The sequence below is a fragment of the Gracilinanus agilis genome, chromosome 5 (assembly GCF_016433145.1).
Source record: "Gracilinanus agilis isolate LMUSP501 chromosome 5, AgileGrace, whole genome shotgun sequence".
NCBI classification, from domain to species: Eukaryota; Metazoa; Chordata; class Mammalia; order Didelphimorphia; family Didelphidae; genus Gracilinanus; species Gracilinanus agilis.
Window position 1 is genome coordinate 162921762 of NC_058134.1, and position 11787 is coordinate 162933548.

The 11787-nt window shown below is 34.2% G+C and overlaps 1 protein-coding gene across 1 annotated transcript in view; it reads right to left on the minus strand.

The window, feature by feature from the left end:
* PCLO (piccolo presynaptic cytomatrix protein) overlaps window positions 1–11787 on the minus strand; it is a 555993-nt gene that overhangs the window by 139877 nt on the left and 404329 nt on the right. Inside the window, exons 11-13 of the mRNA XM_044677248.1 lie at window positions 6223–6331; window positions 5425–5492; window positions 3122–3333 (exon numbers count right to left, since the gene is read on the minus strand). Of these exons, the coding sequence (XP_044533183.1) occupies window positions 3122–3333; window positions 5425–5492; window positions 6223–6331 (389 nt within the window). The remainder of the gene's footprint in view (window positions 1–3121; window positions 3334–5424; window positions 5493–6222; window positions 6332–11787) is intronic.

The window sequence follows — 11787 nt, forward strand, 5'->3', positions numbered from 1 at the left end:
TGCTAGTAATAAGCAGACACTCTGACCACCAACTTTTATGTAAGTCTGTCTGGTTCAGAAATGCAACAAATTAGAGGTCAAAGAGATTTGGCAAGCTTCTAAATCACATCTTTATATGGATGAGTCCACATTTTCTGTTTTGGTCAGTGAAATATCTTTCCCAACATAAAACTGCATCCAAAATACTCTCCTCACATCAGCAAAAATAAGAGAAAAATCATACACAACCTGATTTCTGGCACAAAAAAAATAGTACATCAATACATCTAGCAACATCCCACTGTGCTGCTTTGATCTTTCATTAGTTGCCAGAGGAACTATAGAATTTTTTTTCCACTCTCCACATGACATCTGTCAAAAGAAAGGCCAGCTAGACTTGTAAGTGACTAGACATTGAAAATCTTTGTACTTTAATCTGTGAATGCAAAATGTACTTAGGTAGGCATCCATCACTTTGGATAATTCTGGGCATTTCTAATGTTTCTTAATGTTCCTAGAATCAGGGGATTAACAGTTAATATGTGAACTAGGCAAAGACATAATTCTATATTTGAACATGTGTTCTAGGGAATTATCTTTCAGGAAGAATGTGTTCTAATACCATACTATAAGCTTTTCACTTGAACCTGGTCCTTTTAGTAAAGTTAAATCTGAGCCAAAGCATGTGGGTGATGGTTTCAGTAGGATTTAAAACATACAAATTCGAATCCTAGCTGCCTTGTTTATAGTGTCAGCTTAATTTAGTCTCCCAAAAAAATCACAATAAAAAGTTTGTAGATAAGAAAAAAATATATGCTCGTCCAGCCTGGCATATCTTGCACATTATTTTATAGGTTTAGTGGTTTTTTTTTAATGATTTAAATGTTTAAGTGATACTAAGTGAAGGGTTTTTTCAGATTTCTCTCAGGACATATCAATTCTTGTGTGATATCATCATGCAAAGAAAGGTTATTATTGTGATGATGGTAGGGTTGTTGGGGCTCTCTAATCTTTGCCTCATGTGTTATGATCTACGACACTCGTTTTAAAAAAAAAAAAAACTCTTCCCTTCCATTTTAGAAGCAATACTATTTATTGGTTCTAAAGCAGAAGAGCAATAAGAGTGACTTGCCTAGGGTCACAAAGCTAGGATGTTTGAATCCAGGACATTCTATCTCCAGAGCTAGCTCTATATTCACTGAGCCACCTAGTTGCCCCTGAGCTCTATGATTCTTTACAGTAAAGGGAGGGAAGGGGAAGTATCTGTTGTATAATCATTTGATAAAAAGGCACTTGCCTTTATGATATGCCCAGCACTATGTTTAGTGATGAGGATAAAGGGAATGGCAAAAACATAATTCCTGATCTCAGAGAATTACCAGTCTAACAGGGATGACAACATACAGATAGCTGTGTACTATATACATATATGCTTACATATATGTATCTATATATCCATACCCATATATGTAATAGAAGGAAATTTCAAAAGGAAGGCACTAGGGGCAGCAATAGGACTAAGGATAAAGAAACCAAAAAGCACTAGTTAGGGAATCAGCAGAATTCAGTTTTAACTCTTAGAGTCCAAAGAGCTAGCTGTGAGAACCTGGGTGAGTTGTCTGACTTCTTTTGATCTCAGGCTCCTCCTCTGTAAAAGGAGGAAATTACATGAGATGATCCACACTCCAATTCTAAAATTCTTTGCTTCTACTCAGTACAAAGAATTTGGATTCTGAAAAAGGAAAGAGCCTGTTGGCTAAGAAAAATTTATACCCACATATGCAAAATATATATTGTTTTATGTGTGTGAAACATTATATGTATATAATGTTTTGTGTGTGTGGTGTGTGTATAGAACAGAAAAAGAAAGAACTTAGTGTACAGAGAAGTCTTAGAAAGGAAAATGTATATGTACACATTACACATACACATGTAAGCACCCATGTGTGCACATCGATGTACAGACATGCATACACATTTAGAAACACATAATGATATATATCTGTGTGCATGTGTACATACATGTATACACACCTACATTAAGTCCTATACTTGTGAGTGTGTCTAGTGAGTTCAGTGTAACTGAGTACGAAAGCCATAAACACAACTCATAATTCTCTGATTGTCTTTATCTTGCCTATCCATTTACTAAGAAGCAAAAATCATTTCCATCTGACATTACTTGCTCTTAGAAATTTACTCTTTCTCCACTTCTGCTCTGTAAATACAGATTTGCTCTATAGAAGGTATTCAGTCCTCCACTTCTTTCTGAAAGGATTGCGACAGCCTTTGGTCAATACTAATGAACTTTTGACTAGGAAATCTGCTGCCTTGCATAGATAGCAACAATGCATCAAGCAGAAAACATGGAAGGTAAAAGTCTAGAAGGAAATATCAGAGGAAAGCACTAGGAGGAGTAGCACTGTGACTAAGGATAAAACAAACCAAAAAGGACTAGCTTGGGGAATCAGGAGAATTAGGTTTTATTTCATATCGTTCAAGGGGCTAGTTGTGAGAATTGCACTGCCCCTATTTGGCATTGGGAAAGTGCAAAGAATACACTCCCATTTGTGAAAGAGGCTAGGGGATAAGCTGAGCTGTTTATTTAGAAAGCTCCCTATGTTGAGAGGGGCCAATGAATTGTAAAGAAGAATTAGGATTGTAAAGTCATGGTGATGGTGCTGGGGGTATCTTAGAGGTCATTGAATCCAGTACAATCCTTTCCCCTGTTTTACACATGATTAAATTGAGATTGAGTGAGGTTAAGTGCCCTGCCCAAGGTCACATAGGTGTTTTTCTTTCTCTTATTTTTATTGGTTTGAAGTGTGGAAAAATACCCAAAGAGCATTAAAAAATCTGCCAAGAACATACAATCCAACGATCTAATATAATCTATTTTATACTTGTAGAAGCAAAATTAATTTTGATAGATTAAAAGGATAGACTATGACAAGAAATTATCTCAGTTTATAAGAAACATTATTTTGCTTTTCGTTCCTTAGCAATTACATTATCAGAGGAAAATTGAAGATGCTGGAGCAGAAAGCTCAGTGACTCAAAATCATCTCTCATCAGTTCTGCACTGAACTACAGATGAGCTGAAAGAAGAAATCAATTGGTAACATATTTAGAAATGGCTCACCTTGCTGCTGTGTCTTTTTTTGCTCACTGAGGGTGATCCTGGTTGGCCAGGACTAGGAACAGCACTGGATGCAGTTGATGTGGGGCCAGAGTGAACATGTGATCCCTTTTCAACAACTGAAGAAAGGACCAATGGTGACTGCTGGAGAGAAACTTTTTGGAGTTCAGCAGCTAGCTGTTTTGGATCCACTCCAGGGGATTTTGCTTTGTCCACTACAATAAGATAAAAACAGCTTTATGTTCTAAATCCATGTCAGAAAGATTTGCTGCCAAACCATATGCTCCTCCATCAACACTAGAACTCTGGGTAACAAAGATAAAATGTCAACCATTAGTTGATTACAAGGAAATTATTAACATGTTATCAATAACGTAAGTTCTTTGTGGGGTTAGGAACACTTTCATGTTTGTCTATGAAATCCCAATGCCTAGCAAAGAGTCTTGCACATGTTAGGCACTTAATAAGTGCTTCTGCATTATATAGGAAATTATATCTCGTGTAATTTATTCTTATTTTCCTTTGTTCCTTCTTGTGCTTCTTGATCATCAGTAATTTTTATGGGCTTCAAAAGAAGTTTAAGGTACAGAAGAGATTGAAAATCAGACTTCTTGCCAATTTTTAAACTTATCTTCCTAAAAGAATGAAGATATACTGCTTCATTTAGAAAAAAGAAAAATGTAGTATGCGGAATCAAAGGGGTAGTTCTTTCTTGTTCCAGAAACATGCTTTATGCGATCTGTTTTTGTTTGTCTGTTTTCTCTACCTTCCAAGCATCCTTTATATCTCTAAGTGAATCTTAATAGGGTTTTACTTATTAGGGGAGAAATTTCTTTCATAATGTTTATATAAATACTGTTTAGTATTAATTGTAAACCTAGCAACCAAAGAGAAGAGAAAGTACTGCATTCAACAAGATGAAGACCTGGGTTTGAGCCCTGCCACTTATTAATTAGGCAAATTTGGACAAGTTACTGAATTTCATGAAATCTAACTTTTTCATTATTCAATCATTCATTCAATAAGTACTTCTTAAACCCTTACATGGTGTGATGAGTTTAATTATTGATTAGGAGCTATTATTGATTGACAAACATAATTGCTGGCTGAAAATTGGTATTAATTACCTTGATTTTGTAGTAAGAAATAGTCCAAGGAATTAACTGATAATTGCTGAGTTAAGTCAACTTTAGAATGTAGAATGAATGGTAAGCTAACCATTTAGGTATAATGTGCTCATATGAGAATAGAATTACATTTATCAATTCAATATCAGAGTAGCTGTATGCCAAAATTCCCTGCTTGTTCAGAACCTGCAATTCATTGTTCATTTTCCATCTAAACTCCTTCTTTCTGAAATAGCATTTCTTCTCTTGTTTTTTTTTTTTTTTTTTTTTTTTTTTTTAATAATCCAACAACAAACTACTCAGGGTGATGAAGATTTCCTTCTCTACCAAGATTTTAGATCCTCTTTTCCAGGGGACTGTCAAGACCTTCTTTCAAACTCGTATAGCCACATGATGGATATATTCTTTAATCTAATCCAATGTCAGGATTTTCAATAACCCCATCTTAGACACACTTTGATCCCCCCTGAATATCCACACCTGTTTAATTTTGTTGTTCTGATTTAACCCCCTAGCTTTGTTTCTCTTTTTCCCTATGAAAATAATATTGATGCTGAATCTGAGGGTTTCAGACCAAACTGGGTGTTTCTGCAGACCCATTTACTTTGTATAATTTGTGTATCTCATATTAAGGCTAATGAACTTGGCAGTTTTATTCTCAAGTTTTCTTCTTTTTTTTACATAAGACAGGAACAATGTTAGAAAAAACAAATTAGAGTAATAATCAACACTCTCTTCTTTATCTTTGAGTCATTGAGAAAAAAATGATAAAATTAAAGTGCAAGCACCTGCTAACTATCAGGACTTGCAAAATATAAGTGGTTCTCCTAATTTCTTAAATTAAATGAGTATGCATTATTTTATTATGATTTAAAGAGGAGCTGGATGAGAAATGGCCTTGGAACCTTAAAGACAGAGGTTCAAGTCCTTCCTCTGCAGCACCTACTAACTTTGTGATCCTTGACAAATCACTTAAACTCTCAATTCTTAAAGCAACTTTCTAAATTTCAGGGAAGATGCTCAATTGCATTTAAAGGGTGACTGTGGTCATTTAAAATACTCCTTTTAGAATTATAGTTCTAGTCTCTATCACTGTAAAACTAAATCTATTTAATTTTTTAAAAATATATTTAAGGGATTTAGTTTCTAGGCAATTGGAAGCGTATTACTTTCACATACCAGCCTTTGGTGGCTCATGTAGTTCCAGGTGCTGGGGATTCTCAGAATCAGAGAGCATATTGACATCCCTAAAGAAAACAAAAGAAGCCTGAGACAAAAGGTCCTTCCTCCTTCTAACCACAGTCTTTTATTAGGTCAGTAAATGAAAAGTGATCAATGATATATAAAAGCAACTCTCAAGCATGACCCCCTTCTGTAGTTAATACATATTTGCAGTGCTATTAGAAAAGTCCAGAGCTGATAAAAATGGTTCTTTAAGGTGAAATCTTTAATAGAGCAAATGCAAGTTCATACTGAAATGCTTTCTATACTGCCAGGTCAGAATTAATGTGAATCATGAATTCCCTATGGGGATTACCTATATTCAAATTTGCACTCTTTGAAATTATACTTATATAAAAAACGATCACTTGTTCCCTCCCAAATAGAAATATGAAGCATGAATTTGAATAATATGACAATTATAGGAGATCTATTATTTACATCAATTGGAACCTAGATGTACATTTTTCATGGAAAATAAGTGAGCTATAGCTTTCATCTAAATGAAGCATGTTTAATAGAAAACATGAAAGGGAAGAACTGTCATCATTTTATCACAAAATTAAGAGCATTCTCTCTATGCTAAAGAGCTTTTGTTTTATAATAGACTCAAGAAACCTGTTAAACTTTATTTTCTAATTACAGATAATTTCAGATAAATCCTAGACTGGCAAAAGGTTCCACCTTAACAACTTCAAAGAAAAATAAGCCATGAAAAGCCAAAAAATGGAAACAGAAAGATGGGGAAAAACTCACAGTCTTACACATATTTCTGCTTCCCCACTTTGCTGATTAATGATGCTCTGGACTTCTTCATAGGTTTTAGAAGTCAGGGGAATTCCATTCCATTCTAATACTTGCATTCCTAGGAAAAGAAGTAAGGGGATAAGTTTAGAAAGGCTCAGGACTTCTTTCATGCATTTCTTAAGGAATATTTCTTTTCCTAAATGAAAGCAACTCAGCACACTTCCAGAGAACCTCAACTCAGTAGTTTCTGGAATAATGATGTTTATCAAAACCACCTCACAGCAAGATAAAACCATTAGCTCTAGATGCATTAACTTACCTGACCTCATAAGAATATCTGGCTGGGCACACAAACTTTGGTCCTTTCTTGTGGAGGCCCAAGTCTGTCAGATAGCAACAAACATGCATTGTATTCAATCTGACTTGAAGAAAATATTATAGAAAAACACATTAGCCCTTTTGTGGTTCAATAAATAACAACCAACATGATTCTTTCACCTGGTCCATGGATGTGGATGAATGAAATATTTCTTAGTGCCTTGGTTACATTATTATGCAGGGATGGAATTTCACCTTAGTTTTTTCTGGAACAAGAAGATGTAACACACCACATAGGTGCGGTGATAGGAAGTCAACTATAGCAGAATCATGCCCCCTCTCTCTTCTTATTAAAACATCTTAGAAATAGAGCTGGAAAGGAATCTTGGAAGTCACTAAATCCAAACCTCTTATTTTACAGATGAAAGAATTAAATCTTCAAGATAAGTGACTTGTCTAGGCTTACACATCTAATATATTTCTGACATTAAGCATTAGGGGTATAATCAAGTCAAGTCAATAAATATTTATTAAGTACCTACTACATGGCAGCCACTGTACCAAGTGCTGTGGTAAGAAAGGCAAAATAACCTTTGCCTTCAAAGAACTTATATCTAACAGGGGAAGACAAAATACAACATCCATTCCTATTGAAAACACTAGAAAGTATAGGAATAGAAGGAACTTTCCTAAAAATAATAAACAGTATATATCTATAACCATTAAGAAGCATCATAAGCAGTGACGATAAATTAGAAGCCTTCCCAATAAGATCAGGTGTGAAACAAGGATGCCTATTGTCACCTCTATTATTTAACATTGTTCTAGAAACACTAGCAGTAGCAACTAGAAAAGAAAAATAAATTGAAGGTATTAAAATAGGCAATGAGGAGACTAAGCTATCACTCATTGCAGATGATATGATGGTCTACTTAAAAAATCCTAGAGAATCAACAAAGAAGCTTGTAGAAATAATCAACAACTTAAGCAAAGTAAATGCACATAAAAATAATAAATAAAATAAAAATAATAAATAAAAATAAAAATGCACACAAAATAAATGCACATAAATCATCAGCATTTCTATATATTTCCAACATATCACAGCAGCAAGAGTTAGAAAGAGAAACACCATTTAAAACCCCCCTAGACAATATAAAATAATCTATCTACCAATATAAAATAATCTATCTACCAAAACAAACACAGGAATTATATGAATACAACATACACACAGATATATACATATAAGATATCTACCTGCCCATGATATAAATTGCCAGTTACCTCAGAGGAAAGGTATTAAAAAAAGGGAAGATTCGGAATGGATTCTTATATAAGATAAGATTTTTAGCTAAGACTTAAAATAAGCCAGGGAAAAGCAAGAAGATGAGAGAGAGAATGCTGGGCATGGGCAATGGCCAGCTATGTGTTGGAAAGCTTATTAATTGTTGCAAATAACTATTATTTTCTCTCAACAATAAATGAGAAAAGCCCACAAAACCACCACTATCAAAATAACAAAATTCTCAAGGCACAACTAATTGTTTTACTAAAATTTACACCAAGGAAACTTTATCCTCAAATAGGCCTTATGTTTGTTTTAGGAATTTCAAACTGTGAGGATAGAAACTAATAAAATTCATAAAGCGTAGTGATAGCTTCCCCCATAAGGAAAAACACAGGACAGTGAATACATGAAATAATTTATTTTTTGTTCAGCAAAATAAAAGTATATTCATGAATTTATGATTTTGACTGCAACATCTTTACGAGTTAGGCTATTATAATCTGGAAATTGTATTATCACATTTCTCTAGCTATGTATTTTATGGATAATGAAACATCTTCACATTCTCTCCTTATTTTTCTCACTGTAAGAATTTCTTCTAAAATATGAAAGTGACTAATTTTCCAAAGCCTCTTATCTAACACAATGCAAAGTACATATATCATCTTTTGGTAAAAATGGAAGAATATTATTCAGTATCATTAGTAAAATCATAAGGGAAAAGATAAAGAAAATCAAGGTAATGATTCAGGATTTTCATGACTATTTGAAAGGCCTATTTTTTTTATATTACTTTTATGATATATTTTAACCCTTCTTGCTCTCTCTTCTTATGTAATCCTATACATTTTATACCATGCATTTAAAAACATTCATGTACATCCATAGATTTCATGATAGTGTTCTTTCAACCACTCTAAAATGATTATGGAACAACCACCACAACAGAAAATGCCTATCTTTAATTTTCCCAAGTTTTATCGTATGGCATTAAATCTATGGAAGTTCCATTAGTCAATCTGTCCATTATCCAACAAAGATTATTACTTACTATGTGCTAATCACTGGGAATTTAAAAAAATACCAAAATACAGTGTCTCCTGCAGCTTCCAGAATGTTACCAATTTGTTGAATTCTTATCCCTTTTGGAAGAAAATTGGAAGGAATTTAGTTAAGACTAGATATCTGATCTTAAATTTTCTCATCCAGAAAATAGCCATTATTTTTGACTAAGCTCTCTTAGTATTTGAATAACTAAATAAAATCTTTCATATATAATAATTTTGAAAAGTATGAAGTAGAACTACTACTATTTATGCTGTTTTATAGTAATGATTTTTTGTGTTTGGATAAAAAGGTAACTTTTAAAAAAATGTGTGATTCAGTAATTAGTCCTAGTGGGTAGTAGTATTAACTAGAATGAACATGAGAAATTCAGTATTCAGGTTTTCTGTTAGAGAGTCAGATATATGGAGGAATTTTCAATAGGTGGCTTCACTTTCTTAGTAATTTGGAAAACAAGATTCCTTGCCGAAGAGGAAGGGGTTGAAAATGACTTCATGTCTAAGTCACACAATATAGCACGAACTCTATACTAGAGTCGAAAAAAAGTAACAGATGCCATTTGAAGTATTTTATTTGTGTAACCATGTATCCTTGAAAGAAACATATTGAGGAAAAAAGCTATGTAAACTAAATATGTATGATTCATTTTTAATTATACTCTTCTATAATTCATTGTTAATGGTAGATTAATACGTTAAAATGAATCTGAACAAAATATGTAACTAGATCTTATTTAATAATAATAAAAATAATTTTATAAACCTATAGGGAATGTGCATATCACTGAATATTCTAATTTAATTGGAATTTCTAACATGATAGGATTAGTATATATTCATGAAAAATCTCCACTGAAAATCAATTCAAAGGTTGCCTCATAGACACAAATCAATAAGCATCTTCATGCCTGCATATGACATGTAAATATTATCTGTATAGACTAAGGAGTCTCTAATTCAATTGGATAGCCTTGTGTTTAAAAAACAATGGCAAATTGGGGTGGGGGGAGGTTAACTAGGTTACTCAGTAGATTGAGATCCACACATGGAGACAGGAAGTCCTGAGTTCAAATCTGCCCCAATCACTTCTTCAAAAGGCTTGTACAAAAATCTTTATAGCTGTGTGTGGTGACAAAAAAATTGGAAATTGAAGGGGTGTCCCATCGATTGGGGAATAACTGAATAAACTGTGGTATCTGATGGTGATGGAATAATACTGTGCTGAAAGGAATAATGAACTGGAGGAATTCCCTGTGAACTGGAATGGCCTCCAGGAATTGATGCAGAGTGAAAGGAGCAGAACCAGGAGAGCACTGTACACAGAGACTGATACGCTGCAGCACAATCAAATGTAATGGACTATTAGCAAAAATGCAATGATCCAGGACAATCCAGAGGAACTTGTGAAAAAGAACTGTGGAGAAGAAAAACATATCTTGATTCAATAGGGATAGGATTAGGGTTTTAATGTTAAACTATCACTCTACTGCAAATATGAATAACATGGAAATAGGTTTTGAACAATAATACATGTATAACCCAATGGAATTGCTTGTCAGCTCTGGGAGGGGGAAAGGAAAAGGGGAGGGGGAGATAATGAATCATTTAACCATGGAAAAGTATTCTAAATTTTTTTTAAAAGGGGGGAAAAGAAATTAATTTGATTTCTATGTAACATCACAATTTTGGGGGGAAATATATGTATACATGGCAATAGTATACAATCATCTTCATATATACATATGTACACATATATTCATACATATGTATATACACTGGGTATATATGACGTTTGTGTGTGTAGATATTCCCATATGCATATCAACAAATATGCACAGATATGTATATGTATGTGCATTTATACACATTAAATGCTATAATTTACAATCTTAAAAAGTTCTCCAGGTTACTGAGAGGATAAATGAATTTCTCATGACCACACAACTTGTGTACATCAAAGGTAGGACTACAAGTCAGATTTTCATAACGGCTACACCTTCACCTAATTGCCTCCTCTCTGACCTATATCAGTGAGTAATTATTATCCAAGGTTTTTGGTATTGCTTAAGAAATTGAAAGTTAATCCAGAATAGGATAAACGAGCAAAACCTAGAACCAAATGAAAATAGTAGTGTTGTGTTTGGTAAATACCAATATGCAAACTATTTTTTTAACATTTATTAATATTCATTTTTAACATGGTTACATGATTCATGCTCCTACTTTCCCCTTCATCCCCCGCACGCCCCCCACCCATGGCCGATGCACATTTCCACTAGTTTTGTCATGTGTCCTTGATCAAGACCAATTTCCAAATTGTTGGTGGTTGCATTGGTGTGGTAATTTCGAGTCCACATCCCCAATCATGTCCACCCCGACCCATACGTTCAAGCAGTTGCTCTTCTTATATGTTTCCTCTCCTGCAGTCCTTCCTCTGAATGTGGGTAGCATCTTTACCATAAATTCCTCAGAGCTGTACTGTGTCATTGCATTGTTGCTGGTACAGAAGCCCATTACATTCAATTTTACCACAGTATATGTCTCTGTGTACAATGTTCTTCTGGCTCTGCTTCTTTCGCTCTGCATCAGTTCCCAGAGGTCTCTCCAGTTCACCTGGAACTCCTCCAGTTTATTATTCCTTTTAGCACAATAGTATTCCATCACCCACATATACCACAGTTTGTTCAGCCATTCCCCAATTGAAGGACGTACACTCCTTTTCCAATTTGTTGCCACCACAAAAAGCACAGCTATAAATATTTTCATACAAGTCTGTTTATCTTGGATCTCTTTGGGGTACAAACCCAACAATGGTATGGCTGGATCAAAGGGCAGGCATTCTTTTATAGCCCTTTGAGCATGATTCCAAATTGCCAGCCAGAATGGCTGGATCAGTTCACA